This window comes from Hyperolius riggenbachi, chromosome 2 (genome assembly GCF_040937935.1).
Source record: "Hyperolius riggenbachi isolate aHypRig1 chromosome 2, aHypRig1.pri, whole genome shotgun sequence".
Taxonomy (NCBI): domain Eukaryota; kingdom Metazoa; phylum Chordata; class Amphibia; order Anura; family Hyperoliidae; genus Hyperolius; species Hyperolius riggenbachi.
In genome coordinates this window covers 285,019,971-285,040,240 of record NC_090647.1, presented here as the reverse complement: position 1 = coordinate 285,040,240, position 20,270 = coordinate 285,019,971, and the positions used below count along the sequence as shown (strand labels likewise).

The 20,270-nt window shown below is 45.2% G+C and overlaps 1 protein-coding gene across 7 annotated transcripts in view; it reads right to left on the bottom strand.

Moving 5' to 3' along the window:
• SPOCD1 (SPOC domain containing 1) overlaps nt 1-18,993 on the bottom strand; it is a 222,897-nt gene extending 203,904 nt beyond the window's left edge. For 5 of the 7 annotated variants that reach the window (XM_068265400.1, XM_068265401.1, XM_068265402.1 and 2 more), the window contains exons 1-2: nt 18,784-18,993; nt 11,887-12,185 (exon numbers count right to left, since the gene is read on the bottom strand). In XM_068265400.1, the coding sequence (XP_068121501.1) occupies nt 11,887-12,185; nt 18,784-18,838 (354 nt within the window). In that variant the 5' untranslated portion in view covers nt 18,839-18,993. Of the gene's footprint in view, nt 1-11,886; nt 12,186-18,545; nt 18,598-18,783 lie in introns of those variants that run through there. The other 2 variants (XM_068265403.1, XM_068265404.1) reach the window with 2 other exon arrangements.
• Between the last annotated feature and the right edge of the window lie 1,277 nt (nt 18,994-20,270).

Sequence of the window (20,270 nt, the reverse complement as noted above, 5' to 3'; positions counted from 1 at the left end):
TGAACGGATGCAGTGATGGCCAGCAACTGCACCCAGCACGTGTTCTCTCCAGTGGTGCTAAACTTTGTGCGGGGCTCCCATCCAGCCACGTGCAGTGTGGGCATCCCATGTGCCGTGTGGAGATACGGCGGCCGCTCACCTTCGCTGCTCTATCCTTAGGCTGGGGGGGAGGGGGGGGGGAGGGGAGCTCCTTCAGCACTTCATACGCAACTGTTGATCTTGAAGACATCAGTGTATACGCCATCCTCCAATCTCAGTGAAGGGGAGGGTGATAAAGGCACGCTCCTGTAGTGTTCAGCTGTAGCTTTCGAGAGCCGTGACGAGCCGAGTGCCGATAATAGCAGGCAATGGATCACTCCTCCCTGCAGATTAATTTGCAGCACCAGCTTTTGCTAGCTATCCAGGTGCACCCAGGCGGTGTTCCAAAACAGCCGGGTGGCCCACTAGTTTGGTTTTGGGGCGGTTTTCTGTATCTGGCACAGGATACCTTTACCAAGACATTATGGAGTAAGATGTATTGCCCAGTGTCAAAAAGCTCCATCTCAGTCACAGCTCGTGGATAATAACCCAAGACACACAGCTAAAGGTGTCCAAGGATGACTAAGAACAAAATATTGGACTATAATGAAATGGTCTTAGCCCTATCAAATATGTATGAAAAGAAGTGAGACATGCAGTCTGGGGAAAGTACCATTCCCTGGTGTTTTCCATGTCAGCATACTAATAGGCAAAAGCCCCGCCTCCTTTTGCCCGGTAGGACGTCTTAATTTGTTAAATAGCCTAGTTTCACCCCATGCTGATATTCTTTTTGATGTCCACGCCTCCAGCAGGACTACTCTCTGGAACCTTACCTCCGCTTGTAGCGGGTACCAACAGTGTGGCTCAGCTGTTGTGGTCCATGTCTTAAGCAGCTAAATGCTCTCACAAGACATGGAGACCTCTCTGGTGTTCTCTGGGGCATTTGTTTTCAAAAGTTCCTGCGTGCTCTTTAAATACCTTAATGGTATTGAGCTTCCCCGCAGCTAGCAGCCACCAGTATTATTCTATTTAAAAGTTTTACCTATTACTGGTGGCGGCGCGCTGTTTATGGGCTGTGTGTTACAGGATCCCGGGAGAGCGTCCTACACGTAGTCTGCCTGCAGCTCCTATGCGCGCGCGCAACAACTTCCTCTTTTACTTAGAGAACAGGAAGTTCTCTGGTGGCCATCTTGGTTCTAAGCGCTGTTGCCCTCGCATTGACGCGCTTCCGGCGCGTACATAAGGAGGCGTTATGGCAGTTTCCTTCTGTCGTGCTGCAGCGTTCTCTCCGTGGTGGACAGGTCTTCTGCGTCTACTAGAGTAGTGAGTATGATGTTTATAGCAGTATCTATTGTGGCAGCTATGTTTATGTCTCTGGGGCAATGCCTTAGAATAATTTTGTTCTCAGCCGGTACTAGCTGTGTGAAATGAGGGAGGTATATATGTATATTCATATACACTGAGCCTGATGAGAATGTTGTATTTATATGTGTATATACATCTGTAGGATAGGCATATAATATCTGCACATTTGTTTATATAGAGGTTTTGTTTAGGTATATACTTTAGATATGCATATAGTGTTTGATTCTATTTGCATTACACTCTATTGTATATGTTGATTTTAGTACCTGATTGGCTGCCGTGAAAGATTGGTAAATCCAATATCTTTCTGTTTGTATAGCTGCTTATTATGGGGAAAAATAAAGGAGAACACCAAAACTCGAGTTCGAAGTCGAAATCGAAATAGAAGTCGAAATCAAATAGGTAAGGTTGGTAAGTGATGGGTTTTGTTTAATTGAGCCAGTAGATTATACTAAGACTGCATATTCTTTGCAGAAAAGAATCTCAATCAAACACTAAGGAAGATGCCCGGGAGGGAGGCAGCACAGACCATCACTCACGCCATTCCAGTGTTAAAAGCCAGCCCAAAACTAATTCTGTGGCTACTTTAATGGACGAAAAGTCACGTTCTCGCTCACCATCCCACAATAGATCGTCTTCTTCCAGTGCCTCTCTAGGGGGATATGAGCCATATTTTAACCCTAATGTAGAAAAACCTGCATTTCCTAGCAAAGAAACTTGCTGGATCTGTGGAAGACTAGCATTACCTAATAAGAAAGTATGTGACCTTTGCCACCTGGATATTGCAAGAAAAGATAGAGAGGTCTCCACTTTAATAAAACAGGTGGTTAAAGACACAGTATCGGAGTTGACATCTAGTCAGACGAGTTCCAGACCAGGTCCTTCTCGTTTTCTCTCTCCAGAAAAATATTCTTCAGAGGATGATTCTGATCAAGAGACTGTTGGGTTTGACTTTTCGTTAGTACCTCCCTTTATTTCAAGAATTAAAGAGGCAATACAATGGGAAGATGAGGTCACTTTGCCTAAGAAAAAAAGAAACTATAAACAATTAAATAAAATTAAAGTGTCATTTCCTCTATTATAACAACTAAGAGAGTTGATCACAGATGAGTGGGAACAGACAGTTAAAAACCCCTCATTAAAAAACAAATTACAAAAGATGTATCCGCTGTCCGAAAATTATGAAGTATTAGTGGCATCAAATCCGCTTGTAGATGCGTCATTAATGAAGATTGTTAAAAATGTCACCTTACCCCTGGAGGATTCAGTTTTACTTCAGCGATCTTATGGATCGCCAGATTGACCAGGACTTGAAAAGAGCGTTCTTAGCCTCTGGAGAAGTCACAAGAATAGGAATTTCCCTGACGTCAGTAGCAAAGGCGTTAAAAGTATGGATAGAAGATGTTCAGAAATCAATTCATGCAGGTGCCGAAATAGAAGATGTGACTTTTGCTTTAGAAGAGTTCAGCCTAGCTTCAGATTTTGTGGGTGCAGCAGCAGTAGATACAGTGAAAAGTTCCAGTAGATCTATGCTTTATAATATTATGGCCAGAAGGGCACTGTGGCTAAAGCCATGGTCTGCGGATCCCACGTCCAAACAGTCCTGGACTAAAATACCGTTTGACGGAAAAAATCTTTTCGGTCCAAAATGGATAGTGCAATCTCAAGAGTCACAGGAGGTAAATCCGGACTCATTCCACAGGACAGAAAGTTTAAAAGAACAAAGTATCCGCAAGTATAGAGGCAGCAGTATAACAGATTTAATGAGGCAAAATCCTATAGACCTGGAAGGGAATTTAAAGGAAAACTTTAAAAAAAACGGCCAGCTGGTCGCAATAGCAGCATAGGGGGCGATATACAGGCTGGGAACGCGAAGAATCACTCGCGTTCCCATGCCTGTCGGCCGGTGACGGCCAAACCGGAGGTGTTCGCCGGCGGGTCCTGGAGCGTCAGAGCGGGGCTGCGAGGGCACCGATCGGCTGCTGGGGGCTGAGGGAGGCCCCAGGTGAGTAAATCTCATTTTTTTTTGTTGACTTAAGTTTTCCTTTAAAAGAAATTGGAAGTCACAACCCTTTCAGAGAGCGACCAAGTCTAGAGTTTTTCAACAGGCTGGTGAGACCAAAAGGTCCTTTTGAAATGAGGCCCGTCCAGAGTGGACCAGTGGGTGCGAGGCAACTCCTTTTTGGCGAAATCTGGGCGGGAAAGATAGAAAATTCCTGGGTAAACAAAACAGTCTCAGAAGGACACGGGTGGAAGTTCAGAGGACGTCCTCCGAAGTCCAGGTTTGTGGTGACACAGATTCCAAAGGCTTTACAAAAGAAAAAAAATCTAGAAGATTATGTTTCAGACTTAATAAGTCAGAAAGCAGTCTGTGTAGTGCCTCATTCAGAGAAAAATACTGGTTACTATTCAAAGATATTTCTAGTAAAGAAGAAAACAGGAGATCTGAGACCTGTTTTAGACCTCAAGAGCCTGAAGAAATTCATATTCATACCAAAGTTCAAAATGGAAACTCTCAAGTCAATTATAATGTCAATTCAGCCAGGAGATTGGATGTCAAGATTTAAAAGAGTGGAGGGCGCTACTGTAGGTTGGTATCAGAGATTCCTATTTCACCCGCTGCTAACTGGTCACGTGTGGGGTCCCACTGACCCCTTACAATTCTATCAGCTGATCACATGCTGCCCTGTGAGTTCTCCTAGGTACGGCCATCCCTAGTCAGTTATCACTGAAATCCTGGGTCAGACAAGTCAACATGGAAATAATACCTGATATGCACGAATAAACTTTTCATATGAGATCTATGTTGATGGACAATTCACCTTCTAAGACCCAGGAGAAACTTCTATCAATATGGGAGGGAACATCTAGACTATAACATCCCCCAGGCGGCAGTTCACTTTTCACTGGCTTTGATAAAGGCGACTGTGGACCGCTGAAACGCGTCAGCAGTTCAGTAAATCCACCTGGGGATCCGAATTGCATTAAGGAATACAGCACACTACTTAAAACGCACGGAAAACGACTCTTATCAAGTCCGTGCACTGCAGCTGTATAGTGTTAACCACGCAACCTTGCAATAGTAGACGCAGGCAACAGGTGACGTCACCGGAACTGAACTAGCCGCCTCCTGAAACTGCCACTACGCCTCACCGCTACAGAGGCAGAGGATTACACGGGAGACGCGAACTGTCACAAGTTGTAGAGCAGCCGGCCGTAGCTCCAACGCGTGAACTGGACTTATATCTAGAGGCATCCCAAAGGGGAGCGTGAGTATATATAAAACTACATCTAAACGGATTACCGCTCCTGAAATACCTATTGGACAGCGCTAGTACGGGGAAAAAACAGTATGCCACGGTGCTGACTAGTGAATCAGCACCTCTACTACCCAATAGGACTAATTACAAGGGGAACGGTAAAATCATCGAAGAGGAACATTGTGCAACGGATACTGATACTCCCCAATCTACTGAATTTCCATCATATAGTCAGTGGTCACCATCCATATCTAGTGCACAATATATTAGTACTCAAGAAGTTGTATGCGCCAAAACCCCTCCCCCTCTTGGCGTACTTATCCCAAATAACCCCATACCTATCCATTTCACACATCCTCTTCTTTTTTTACACATTGGAAGGTCTGAGTGTGTTTGAATGGATGAATGTTTTATGTTAAAGCAATCTTATTGATTAGATGGGTACCGATATTGTCTGATGTAATACAATTTTATGTGTATATTTTATGAATACAATTGTTTGATACATGTTTTATAAAAATAAAACCATATACTTTTAAGTACCAAGTCTATGAATAGGCATCTAAAATTATTGAGGATCCAAAATACTGATTAGTTATACCCAGCGCAACTAGTCTATTGTTTTATATAGGAGATTGGATGTCGTCCATAGATCTCAAGGACGCGTATTTCCATGTCCCGATTCATCACTGTTTTCAACGGTTTTTACGTTTTGCGGTAGGTCGGCTTCACCTACAGTTTCGATGCCTGCCGTTCGGTCTAGCGACCTCTCCGCGTATGTTCTCAAAGGTTCTTCTTGCCGTTATTTCGTTCACGAGGGTTCAAGGAATACGCGTCCTACATTATCTGAACGACATCATTCTCCTGGCATCTTCAGAACAACTCCTTCTACAACATCAGCAGTATGGGTGGATCATAAACTTCAGGAAGAGTCAGCTAGTACCAAAACAAAAGATGGACTTTCTTGGGGCAACACTGGATACGGTCCAAAATTCAGTATCGTTGCCTCAACACAAGATGCAAGTGATCTGGAACTCTCTGGAGGATCTATTCCAAATGAGATACATTTAAGCTCGGAGATGTCTGAAAATAGTGGGCCTAATGTCATCGACAATACAGATGGTGTCCTGGGCACATTGGCATCTAAGGTCGTTTCAGCTAAAACTTTTTGCTCAGTGGGACAAGACAAGTATGAATCAGCAAATCTACCTATCTCATCGGGTAAAAAATTCCCTGTCATGGTGGATGAGCGTTCACAACCTGGACAATTCACGCTTCCTATTTCAGCCCAAATGGGAAATAGTGACCACAGATGCCAGTGGTCTAGGGTGGGGAGCAGTGTATGCGGATCAGGTAGCTCAGGGTTCTTGGAAAGTTCAAGAAAAAGATCTAGTGTCAAATATCTTAGAAATGAGAGCTGTGTATCAGGCTCTTCTGCATTTATTGCCTGTCCTGAGAGGTTCAGCAGTTCTTCTCAGAGTAGACAACAAAGCAGTTGTATCGTATATCAAAAAACAAGGGGGGACTCACAGTCTAAGTCTCATGGAAGAATTAACTCCAATCATGTCTCTAGCCCAATCCAACCTCCTGGATCTGACTGCAGTATATCTGCCGGGGAAACAGAATGTTCAAGCCGACTATCTTTCCAGACATCAACTAAACAACAACGAGTGGTCCCAACACCACTCTGTTTTTCGCCTGTTAGTACAGAAGTGGGGTCACCCCCAAGTGGACCTGTTCGCTTCATAGAAAAACCACAAAGTGCCTCTGTACTATTCAAGGTTCACGGATCACAATGCAATAGCAACAGATGCCCTAACACAGGTGTGGAGGTTCACAAAAGCATATGCATTTCCACCTGTTCCTCTGATTCACAGATTTCTCCTGAAACTAAGAGTCCTCAAAGTAACGGTGATAGCAGTTCTGCCTTACTGGCCAGGGATGCCCTGGTTCCCTCTCCTGTGGCAATTAAAAATGGAAGATCCGATCCCATTACCAGTCTTCCCGGGTCTCCTATCACAGGGAGTAGTTTACCACCAGAACCCTCAACATCTCAAACTGATGGGGTGGCGTTTGAGAGGGCTAGGCTATTAGCTTCAGGGTGTACATCCAGCTTAGTCAATACACTCTTAAATTAAAAAAAAAACGTCAACATCGGCATCATATAATAGGGTCTGGAAAGCGTTTAATGAGTTTGCAAATACTGCTAATTTTCAAGTATCCAATATGAGAGTTACTGATCTACTATCTTTTCTGAAAAAGGGGTTGGAATTGAAGCTTTCCTACTCGACTTTGAGGAGACATGTTTCCGCAATATCTTCTATTTCAGGAATCTCCTGGTCATCAGACCCCCTAATAAAGCAGTTCTTTAGAGCAGCAATTAAGCTAAAACCTCCAATAAGACCCAGATTTCCCAAGTGGGATCTACCTTTGGTGTTAAATTTTCTGGCGGAATCAAAAGACTGGCAAAACGACTCAGCCTCTATACAAAATCTATCAAAGAAAACTGTGTTTCTTGTTGCCGTTACATCAGGAAGAAGGGTGTCAGAGTTGCAAGCTCTCTCACACAAAGACCCCTTTCTAGTGTTCTATGAAGACAGACTGGTCTTGCATCCGGTTCAATCTTTCCTGCCAAAAGTAACTTCAATATTCCACCTTAACCAAGAATGGACACTGCCAAGCTTTAAATCTGTAGAGGATCCGTCAAAACCTCATCCTTTAGATTTGCCCTCTACTGTCAAAGCCTATCTAGAAGCGACAATAGCTTTCAGAGATTCTGATCGCTTGTTTATTCTTCCGAGAGGATATAGAAAAGGCAAGATGGCCTCTACAAGAACGCTAGCAAATTGGATTGTATCAGTTATCCAAGAGGCCTATAAATCAAATGGTTTACAGCCTCCGCAGGACATTGTTGCCCATTCAACAAAAAGTCTAGCTTCTTCTTGGGCATCCTTTGGAAATGTGTCTCTCTTGAATGTATGTAAAGCGGCCAATTGGGCTTCGGGTCATACGTTTTTAAGGCACTACTGTGTAGAACCAGCAGCTTTGTCTGCTGTAGACTTTGGTAAAAAATTAATTTCTTCATCAGTCTCTAATGCCTTGTGACCGATTTTTGTTTATATGATTCTCATTGAATTGTGTGTTCAGCATACCCATCCCTTGTTCTGTCTAGTTATTGCCCATTAGTATGCTGACATGGAAAACACCAGGGAATTTGGAAAACTGAATACTCACCTTCGGTAGTTTTCCTTTCCTGGTGTTTCTCCATGTCAGCATACGGGCCCACCCTGTGCTGTCGGCTCGTACTAAATTACATAGAATATCAGCATGGGGTGAAACTAGGCTATTTAACAAATTAAGACGTCCTACTGGGCAAAAGGAGGCGGGGCTTTTGCCCATTAGTATGCAGACATGGAGAAACACCAGGAAAGGAAAACTACCGAAGGTGAGTATTCAGTTTTCCAAATTCAAACCCGACACCACTTGTTCACAGGCGCAGAAGTCTTAAGGTCCGTACACACGCCGGACTAAAGGCAACGACTGGTCTGTCGTCACCTCCCGCCGGGCGGATCGCTCAGAAACAGCCGTATCAGTCCGCCGACAGACTGTACACACGCCGGACTGTCGCTGGAACGCCCACCCAGCGGGAGGTGACGACGGACCCGTCGTTGTCTCCAGTCCGGCGTGTGTACGGACCTTAAGTGAGAGCTACAATAATTGCTTATTTGCAGTAACTGAATTGCGAATTATTTGGTTAAGGATCCCATCATTTTTATCTGTGCCATTTTCATTTGTGATATTATTATTATGTCTGTTGGGAGTACATTTGAAATCGGCGCCGGTAGACTTGGGCGCAGGATACAGCGGTATATAGCTGATCCTGCTTCTGCACAAGTCCGGGCCGATTTAATTACTATTCCCCTTCCAGGCCGACATGGATAGTGGGGGAATGAAATAATTCGGCTTCCAGCGATTGCTGGAAGCCGAATTGTTATGTTTTTAAGCAACCTCGGCTCCGTCTTCTGACGGAGCCGACGTTACTCACTGAGCGCTTCAATAAGAGTGATTCCTATTGAAGTCTATAGAGGCGCCGGCTGCGCCAAAATCTAGCAGCGCTGAAAAGCACTGCTCCGTGTCTGTTGAAGCAAAACTCTAAGGCAAAATCTGACTCTGACAAAGAATAAAAACAGTCAGGGCTCGTTTCCACTATAGCGAATCCGCATGCGGGCACTGCATGCGGATTCGCATAGTCAATGTAAGTGGATGGGGCTGTTTCCACTTGTGCGGCGGCGGGAGCGTTTTACGGTGCGGCAGAAATCTGCACGGCAGAGCCGTCAGATTTCGCGTGCGGGAGGAATGCGGGAGAATCGCCGCTAATGCATTGAATAGGGAAATCGCATGCGGCTTTGTCATGCGGATTTCCCCGTGATTTCGCGTGCGATTTCGCATGGTGTGCTATGGAGCTTTACTCAGGCAGTGACATGGTTAAATTCGCCTGGCTCCTTGCCATGCGAAATCGCGGCTAAATCCACAGGCGGAAACGCAGCCGCATGCGATTTCTTCTGCGGTGGAATCCAGGCGATTCCGCACCGCAACAGTGGAAACGAGCCCTGAAGAGTACCAATAATTTTTGTCAGTTTCTTTTTATTTCAGATAGCTGTAGATTTCTCATTCTCTGCTGAAGGATATTAACAAATCTGTCCATGATTGTATGTCTGTATGGCCAGCACCAATACACACCAAGCAGCAACCAAACTTCACCAAACACAAAGGCTAGTTGGGGAACATTATGGTGTATTTCAAAAGGTAGTGGAAATAGCAGGCATGTAAATAACCATGGTGCCACCTGAAAACAGAAACCATCACAGAAACAAGGAACACGAAAAAAGAATTAAAAAAAAAAATGACAAATATGTAAAAAGCGGGATCTGACATCACTTCGCTTTGGAATAAATTAGGCATGCAATTACTCAACGACAGTTCTCACAGAATGCTTAAAAATTACATCAGCATGAACTCTTTCGGGTGTAAGCCTTGTGGTGCTGCCACATCGCGCCCAGCTGCTGTTCTGCTAATGTTTTATGTTGAGACCACCCCCCCAAACCCTCACCCACCCATCCACCCCCCCCCCCCCAAACCCTCACCCACCCATACACCCCCCCCCCCCGGTGTCCGTGCAGGTATACTTTACATGTCCGCTGTCCTTATAGCAATTCTGCCCCCGCGTGGTTGCCAGCACATACACGCGCACCCCATGTGTTATATGCCAGTAGTCACGTGGGGCCCAAATGCGGAAATGGGGCAAGGACACAGTAACATATGCACAGGCACCAGGTTGGGGGGCATAAAACTTTAAGGCAGATAGCAGCTGGAGGTTTCCGTTGCTTTCGTGATTATTGCACGCTGTTACCACACACCCAATCAAGCATGTCGGCCCAAGATTTTCCAGCATGTCCGCCTAATTGTCTATTAGGCACGATCTTGGCGCACCGATTTTCATCAGATTCGATAGTTATTGAATCTGATGGTCAATCAGCCGCCAAGTCTACAGATGTATGGCTACCTTTAGATACACTGTATACCGTATTTTTCGGACTATAAGACGCACTTTTTCTCCCCCAAAAGTGGGGAGAAAAAGGGACTGCGTCTTATAGTCCGAATGTAACAAAATACTTGTCCGGGCACTTGTGCAGCGTGATCCAGCGGTGTTCCTGTGAGGTGTAGCTGGAGCCGCTGCAACGTTCTATAATGTCTGTGTCAGTGTGTCCCCCGAGCGGCAGCAGCAGCACGAACGATCAGTGTTAACTCCCCGGGCGCATAGAAGCAGCTGCTACAACGATCAGTAATGCCCATCTTCCAGCTTGTCCCCCCGAGCCGTTGCAGCGTGATCACTGTTAACTCCCCGGGGAGGGCGGCATAGGAACACTAACATCCATCTTCCAGCTTGTCCCCCTCCAGCGGCTGCAGTGCGATCACTGTTAACTCCCCGGGGAAGGCGGCATACGATTGGTAACTTCCAGCTTGTCCCCCTGGAACGGCTGCAGCGCGATTACTGTTAACTCCCCGGGGAGGGCTGCATACCATCGCTAACATCCATCTTCCAGCTTGTTGTCCCCCTCGAGTGGCTGCAGCACGATCACTTAACTCCCCGGGGAGGGCGGCATAGCAGCAGCTGCTGTAATATCAATGCGGGTCCGCTCTTCTCACTGGCTTTTCGTCCCTGCATTAGCCCCGTGACAGCTAATCCGGGCAGAGCGGGACATCTCCAGCCACGATGCTTACAAAGTCCATCAGAGGCCACCATACTGCCTTGCTTATTGGTTAACCCTATGACCCCGGCGCACGTGCGCCGCAGGTCATGAGAGGGCGCTAATATTCAAGGCAGTATGCAGCCCTCCCCGGGGAGTTAACAGTGATCACGCTGCAACGGCTCGGGGGGACAAGCTGGAAGATGGGCATTACTGATCGTTGTAGCGGCTGCTGCTATGCACCCGGGGAGTTAACACTGATCGTGCTGCTGCTGCTGCTCTGGGCGCAAGCTTGAAGATGGCCTCACCAGGATACTCGTCATGATGGGTGAGACCTTAATTTAATTGCAGTGTTTAGTTAATGTAGGTAGGTTGGGGAAGGGAAGCAACACAAACCCCTTGTGTTGTGTAATGAAGCTGGGGGAGGGGGGGACATCAGGTGTTAGTGAAGTGTAGTGTAGCTGGGGGTGGGGGCATTAGGGGTTAGTGTAATTGGTGGGGGCAGCAGAGGTAAGCGTAGTTGGGTAGTGTAACTTAGAGACATCTTGGGGGGAATTTAAAGGTCTATTGGACACTCCTGGACCATGGATGCACCTAGATTTAGTTTTTTGGTTTTTTTTCTGTTTTTTGCCCTCTAAAACTAGGTGCGTCTTATAGTCCGGAGCGTCTTATAGTCTGAAAAATACGGTATATTTTAGATAGGGATTTAGGCTCCCTGCACACTGCAAATCTGTTTTGCGATTCCAATTCCGTTTCCGATTTTCAATTCCGATTTTCCCTGAATACATTCAACAGAAAAACAGATCAAAAAATGCAGCATGCAGTAAAGATTAAAAATCAGAATCAGAATCGGATGTAAAAAACGATTAAAAAGCGGAATCGGAATTGCATGCAGTGTGCAGGGAGCCTTAGTGATGCAATTTTATGATACCTTTCCTATGGCATACCTCACAATGTTATCTGAGCAGCAGACATTGTTTATATGTAGGACTTACCTTTTTGATAGGGCTTGTGATGGTGCTTTTGTCCGGTAACAAGCCTGTGTCCTCCGTAGTGTCGCCATCATTTGCTGATGTCTGGCAAACACTATTGTCTAAAGAATTATTGCTCTGCTTGGTGATTTGTGGAGTTGCCCATTCTGCCACAAACTGAACTTCAGAGTCTGAATCATCTGAAGGGTTTACTGGAGAATCCAGCTTGAATTTGTCAAACAATCCCAAGGGACTGCTGCTGTCATAGTCCCTGGGCGATACTGGCGGACTTGAAGGATCCATGTCCAAACTTAAACCTAGGTCTAAAAGCAAAAAATAAAAAAATCACATTCAGGTTCAGGTATAAATTTCACCAGAAGGCCTAGTACTCTAAACAAACTATGAATAGTTAATATACCGTAACTTGGTGTAACACTCCTCGTAGCCTCAGAACTCAGGCACCCAATTAAAAAGGAGCAAATGTACCTGAGGAAGTAACTGGCAATCTCTTCTCTGACCCAGACTAGAACAGGGGCTCATAGCTGAATCAACTCATGCAATGGTGGCACTATATGTACTCGAACCTACAGGCCTATTAACATGGATGACAATTCATTCCTTAAAGTGGTCTGAAACTCAGCATTTGTTCTTTGCTCTAAAATATTATTTAAAGCCTTTAACCTATTACCCAAAAAAAAGTGTAGCAGAACAGCATTCAAACAGTTAAACACAGCACTTCGTTCTGTAGTGGAAAGCTCCCTCAGCTTATGATCTGCATCTGAAGAGGTGATATTATTGTCTTTTGTTTACATTCCTCTGTTGCTACAATTAGTTACAGCCAGCCACCTGCTGAAACGGAACTGTACTGAGCTCACAAGCAGAGACATAAATTATTACTAGATAGCTGTTGTATTTATATCTATGAATAAAATGCGATGGCAGCTTTCAGAGCAGATAAACTGTACTTTGGCACCTTGTTTATTTGTAAACAGGCGATATTACTTGTGCACAAAAGCAAATATGATAACTGTATGAGTAATAAAAAGTATAAAAACACATTTTTATTGAATTTTATGTCAGCGTTTTATTTCACTTTAATATAAGGACAGGTTGTGATCATATATAATTATGTTATATTATGTAAAAGTTTGGAATTTGAGTCAGTATGCTCAGAATCTGACAAAAGAGACTTGTCCTGAAATGTATTCCTTTAACCACTTGAGGACCCACCCTTTACCCCCCCTTAAGGACCAGCGTTATTTTTTGTGATCTGTGCTGGGTGGGCTCTGCAGCCCCCAGCACAGATCAGCTGGCACGCAGAGCGATCAGATCGCCCCTTTTTCCCCCCTATGGGGATGATGTGCAGGGGGGGTCTGATCGCTCCTCCTGGCTGGCATGTTGCGGGGGGGGCACCTCAAAGCCCCCCTCCGCGGCGAAATTCCCCCCTCCCTCTCCTACCTGCTCATCCCCGGTGATCGGGGCTGCACAGGACGCTATCCGTCCTGTGCAGCCAGTGACAGGCTGTCCCCTGTCACATGGCGGCGATCCCCGGCCGCTGATTGGCCGGGGATCGCCGATCTGCCTTACGTCGCTGCTGCGCAGCAGCGCCGTACAATGTAAACAAAGTAGACAAATGTCTCCGACGTTTACATTTAGGCTATTCACGGAGACCCGCTCCGTGAGCTAACAGGAAACGGCCGCTCGCGCGAGCGGCCTTTCCTGATTAATTAGTCCTCCAGCTACCACTTTGCCACCGCACGGTATGAGTGTGCGGTCGGCAAGTGGTTAAGTAATTACTGTTGCAACAAAAAGTAACACATACAGCCTTTTTTAAATGCTACAAGTTAGCACCTGATGTGGTTTAAAATATAAAAAATACTTACCCCAATAAAAGAAAGCCTCTGGAACGCCTTCCGGATGATACTTGAGCCTAATGTTCCAGCACTGGGTCCAACTAAATATATCCGCCAAATTAGTGTATGATCGCAGCCATACTGCTCATGTGCGAGTACGGTCTACACCTGTGCAATAGCACAAATCCGCTCATGTACATCTTTTTTTCCCCATGCACATGTAGCTTTGGAGCAGGCACTGTTTTTACTTACACATGCGCAACACAGTTGCACCCATACACAGACGGGAGTGCAGCCACAAACCTGAAGAGGTGCCAAGCAGCAGCAGTGGAATTAAGAATAAAATGGGAAAACTGGAGCATTCAGAGGCTTCCCACTACTTAGGTAAGTATCCAATTTTTTTTTCTTTTTTGAAGTCACGGGTTTGCTTTAACTACTATCTTCTTTATTGAAGTCACAGTGAATACCAGGTAGGAAAAAAATGGGCTACATCATAAGGAGTCCTGTTCTGTTCTCCACCTGCAAGAGCTGAATCTCCTCAAACATTTTTTTAACAATAAAGCCCTGTACATACTATGTTGATGAACAGACTGATTTGTCAAGACAGGTGCAAAGAAAATGTTAGCAAACATACTGTACATCGGTTGTCCAGAGCAATCATTTAGGTTTGGAAGCTCTGGGAAACTGCTGTAGTTTGGCTTTTTTCGCACTTGTGATGATAAATCTGCCCCTAATGTGTCTACTCCCAGGTGCAGATCAGAGAGAAAAGAGTGAAGATGCAAAAGACACAGGCAGATTGCCACACAACGTGCCAAAAAGATGAATTCCTTGCTGATCAAAATCTGAACAGAGAGGGATCTATTACTGCCACTAACTACAGATCTATTAAAAAGCCATCAGACTGCCACAGCCCCAGAGCCCCCCAGGTCGCCACCAAGCTATGGTGCTCCTCCTGCTCCCCTGCAGAAGACTTGTGGCAGCAGATCGGCGATCGCACCCACCACCACTCACCTGTACAATGGGAATGGTCCTTCCTGTCTGCATCTCCCCAGTGCCGTACCCCATGATCTGGCAACATGTACATACTCGCATAACACTGCTGGGTCATGGTGTACAGGCACTGGGCAGTTGACGGAAGGACACATGAGGTAGTGCACTGGCCGAACAGGTGAGTGTACTCCACTACCACAAATACTCTATTAGCTGGAAAGAGACCAGGTGGCCCATGACTGGCCCCGGGCATACATACAACCATGCCCTTCCCCCTTTTAACCAAATTTACAGTCCTGTCCAGTTTATATTTCAATAGATTTTGGCCCGAAATCAATCGAAATTACGATCGGACAGTCAGATCTTTGGAAGATTCAATCATAGTAATCAAATCTGCCAGGGAAAATTGAATAGTGTATGGGCATCTTTAGTTGCCTGCCTTGACATGAGATGATTTAATAAGGAAGAAGTTCCATTTCAGGGAGGAATTAATGATTCACAAAGGAACCCTTCACATATCTGTGGTTCTATCGTGCGATTTTCAACATTTCAAGTATAATTGGTTTGGCATCTACCTGATCTGGTACCGCTTCCTATCAGCTAGTTTCAATCTGGGCATGCTGCCAAGCAATAGCATGTCCTATGCTAATTTTGCTGGAAGCTTAAAGAGAATCTGTACTGTGAAAATCTTACATAAATAAATGTACCAGCCTTCTCCTAGCCCCCTCTGTGACATTTCGCCGCACCCCTCTGCTTTCTTGGTGATAAAATCACTGTTAATTCATTGTTTTTGTAAACAATTAAAGAGAATCTGTATTGTTAAAATCGCACAAAAGTAAACATACCAGTGCGTTAGGGGACATCTCCTATTACCCTCTGTCACAATTTCGCCGCTCCCCGCCGCATTAAAAGTGGTTAAAAACAGTTTTAAAAAGTTTGTTTATAAACAAACAAAATGGCCACCAAAACAGGAAGTAGGTTGATGTACAGTATGTCAACACATAGAAAATACATCCATACACAAGCAGGCTGTATACAGCCTTCCTTTTGAATCTCAAGAGATCATTTGTGTGTTTCTTTCCCCCTGCATCTCTCATGCACTGACGTTTCAGGCTGCTCTTTTCTTCCTGCAAACAGCTTTGCCCTTGTCTGTAATTCCTCACTATGTGAAAGCCCAGCCAGCTTAGAGGACGATTTATCCAGCTTGTAAAAGATAAGAGAGAAGCTGCTCTAATCTAAATAACACACAGGCAGTGTGCATAGAGGGGCCTGGAAGGGGGAGTTCATAGCAGAACCACAACACTGAAGAACTTGGCAGCCTTCCAGACACAGGCTGACAAGTCTGACAAGAGAGAGATAAGTTGATTTATTACAGAGACTGTGATAGTACAAAGCGCTGCAGTAAGCCAGAACACGTTAGAATAGCTTTTGGAACTTGTAGGATGATAAAAAACAGGATGCAATTTTTGTTACGGAGTCTCTTTAAGATGGCCACCAAACAGGAAATACATCATCAGAGCAGGTGCCTGTTTGCAGTGGCTCCTCTCAAGCCTGACTTGACTGCTGGAATGTTACTCCCACTTGCTGCCTTAGCTGCTTATCTGGGCTTTGAACTGATCTTTCTGCACTCACAGCTGTTCACAAGGTCACAGCTCTGTGAGCCTTGCAGAGAAGCTGGCTGTAAGCAGAGACCTTGCCTGTGACTCATACACACAGCACACAGGAGAGCAGAGGGGGTGTGGAGGGGGCATGCATAATTTCTCCCTATCACAGCAGATGCAGCACATTCCTCCCTGGGTCACAAAACTTAAAGAGACTCTGTAACAACATTTTCATCCTTATTTCTTCTATCCTATAAGTTCCTATGCCTGTTCTAATGTGCTCTGTCTTACTGCAGCCTTTCCTAGTTGCACAGTGGCTGTGTTATCTCTGTTATATGATCTAATCTTCTTTCCTCTGTCGGGTCTGTCAGGCTCAGGCAGTCAGGCTGGAATGCGCTGTACTGTTTGTGATTGGATAGAAGCTATACACACACCCTCTCCAGGCCCCCTGCAGACTCTGTATGACTCACACACTGAGCTACACTCAGCTTATCACTTGCTATGTCTTTTGTTTTTAAACACTGCATAAAAATGGCAATTACAAGCCAGGACTGCAGCAGGGAGTGGAAGAAACAGCACACAGGGGCCCAGGAGAACATAATGAATAGAATGGTATGCTTTTTATTGTTAGAATTTTAGAGTACAGATTCTCTTTAACAAAGAAAAGATTAGATATATTACAGAGACAGTGCAACTAGAAAAGACTGCAGTAATCCAGACCACATTAGATCAGGTATAGGAACTTATAGGTTAGAAGAAATAAGGCTGAACATTTTGTTACAGAGTCTCTTTAAAGAAGGTACTGCATATTGCCTATGATATAATACAGGCGCATAAGTCAATGAAACTCAATGGTGATTGCGTCACAGCAACAAGTAAGGACTGGGACCCACTATGCACGCTTTGGCAGCACTTGGTTGATCGGCAAAGCGCTTTGCTAGTGGATCCTGATGGGGGTGGTCTCTCTAGCAGAAAGTTTGTTAGTGATCCTGGGGTGATTGCATCAATGCCTAAAGTAGCCAAATCGCGATTGTTCTGGGAAATCATGGCACTTCCGCAATTATGCAAATTGTGGGTGCTTTGCGTTTACGCAAAACGCCCATATTTGTTCCCAGCCCTAAGGGAGTGTTGATTACGTTTGAAAGTGGTCACCATATCAAGGGTCCCCGCTACAGATTTAGGTTGTATTCACACGGGCAATTAAAAGTTCTGTTTAATGAAATTAAACCAATCCGAACAGATCCTATGTAAAGCAATGCGATCCATTCACATTAGTCCTTTTGGAACGAATCCGTTCGGCCGTTCCAACTAGCGGACCACATGTATGGGTCCTACTCGGCTTTTCCAGTTCAGCCAGACGAAGCGGATGACAACTGATTGAATGCTAGCCTATGAGAACCAACGGTGTCCATTCTTACTAGGCTGCTCACTGTATATGTTTCACAAAATGCTCATCTGCCGCTGCCCATTCAGGTCTCTGCACACAAGAAACTAGTGATGGGGCGTTCGCTCTAAGAGCCGGCTCTTTGCTGCGAACGACAAGAGCCAGCTGTCAGTTTTGAAAGAGCCGATGCCTCAGCCGCCCCACACAGCTCTGCTTTGCTGTGTAATGAAGGGCGCTGAGGCATGCTGGGAGATGTAGTCCTCCTCTTTCAGCTTGTAGGAGTGTATGGGGCGGAGCAGAGCAGTAGCAGGAGGGATTGCCCCAGTCAGAGAAGCAGTCTGGAGTTGTCATGGAGACGGAGGCGGGGCTTTTACTCCGATTCTGAGTGGTGTCTAGTGATATTTAATGCAGAGCGGATTCAGAGCCGTAAGAGCCGGCTCTTTAATTGGAGACGATTCAAAAGAGCCGATTCTCCGAGAAGAGCCGGAATTCCCCGGGTTCAGGGAGAATTCCAAATAGTCTTTTGTAAAAACAATGGAGCCTGATGCTTCTGATGGGGCTCTGGGATCGGTATACTAAAGTTTCTAGCATGCAGGGACTCCTACAGCATTATAGTGACAGCAGATATCATGCACATCTCTGTGAACTGATATTTTCTAAAAAAAAAAGCAACAAAGGAAAGGTAGAAACTGTTGTGAGGAAGGAAAAGAGATGACGCTCATACAGCTATTGGAAGATCTAAATAGTAGGATATAAAGGACAATTTACATTTCAATAACAGAGTATAGAATTCAGCAAAATGCAATATTGTGATTCGATGTAAACTAGATGTTCTGTGGACAGGAATGATGCTACCCTATGGGCCCAATGTCTTCGTGGCTCTCATTGGCACAACGTATAGTAAAAGTGGTTGATTTCAATAACAGTTAATCAAGGCTTTTCTAATAAGAGACACAAGCTCCGCCCCCAAATGCCCGCACCGGACTGGCAGAACACTTATGTCAGGAGTCATCTACTCCTGCTCGACCCCCTCCCCCGAAACTCTGGCACTTCACCATCACGTTTCTGGTACCAGCCCCCTTGTGCTACTAACCAGATAGCGCCCGCGTGTCTATCTGCCCGCAGGTGGCCAGGTGCCCCTCAGCCATCCACCGACGATTATTCTTCACACGTCTTGTCAGCCGCTGAAATGAACGCCCCGCAGCGCCTCCATTTATTTGTACGTATTTAAGTAAGTCCCGCCCACAGAGAGCAACTTGTTGTCATCATGCAGTCTTCGCTGGTTCCTCTCTCCTGTGCGTGCTTTTGTCTTACGTAAGGGCGTGGCTGGGGAACTCGTGCTGTATGATTGTGCGCCGGGTTAGCCGCTATCTGAGGACTTTGTTTGCTGTAGTTGAGTGGTGAGGAGCGGCCTAAAGTAGCCTGTGCAAAGCCTTGCTATGGCTTCAAAAGTTTCTTCCATTGCCCATTTCCTTCGATAGTATTAAAAGTTTTATTGCTGATCGTTTTGTTTCGTTGTTTTTTTTTAACTGGTTTAAGTTTCAGTGCAAACCTGGGATTTTTAAAAAAGGCAAAAGTTACTTACCTTAGGCAGGGAGTTGGTTCAAGCACTGTGCCTGATCCAGCCAGAGCAGTGCAATTTCTATATTGTACATGTACAAGATACACATGTACTGATCCATACCTCCCAACTTTTTGAGATGAGACCCACACCCCTAGTCACACCTACCATAAAGATTTCATAAGAAAAAGATGTTGTTTTACAATGTAAACCACACTGGTCCTTTCTATCCTCGTGCATTTTCCTTCATATCAACATTTATATAAGAAATATATCAATGTAAAAGATAAGATGGGAATAAAGTTTAGAGGCAATTAAACACATTTTTCAATACCGAAATACATATATTTACATAGAAGGATGGACAAATGAAGAAAGAGGGACAGGGCTCCTAAAGAGGGACTGTCCTTCCAATAGAGGGACAGTTGGAAGCTATGCTGATCCAGGGCTCGTGTCACTGGGGAGGATGCATGCTATTCATGGGACTAATGGTGATGAAGTCCACTGTACATAAAATTGCACCAGTCAGATTTATCCATTGCAGACACAATAAAAATGGATTAATAACCAGTCCTTGGTCATGTCTTTTGAGCTTTCTGCCTGTTCCATGAAAATGCAGGGCATTGTACATAGTGTGAACCAACCCGAGCAAGCATATATCTCAAAAATCAGATATCACAAGCAAACAGTGGTGTAGCTAAGCAACTATGGGCCCCGGTGCGAGTTTTACATGGGGCCCCCCAAGCTCTCTATACATAACAAATGATACGGCACACCAAAACCTGCTAATTACAACCACAGTGTCAGAGGTGCCAGAAGGGGATGGGAAACAGCTTGTTAATGATTATTATCATTCAATATATCTATGGAAAGTGATTATTACCAGCACAGGACGAATAAAGAGCTAATACTGAAGTTGAGACAGGGCCCTATGGGGCCACTCTGGCCCAAGGGCCCTGGTGTGCTCAAAACCTCTGCAACCCCTATTGCTACGCCACTGGAAGCAAACTAAAGATATA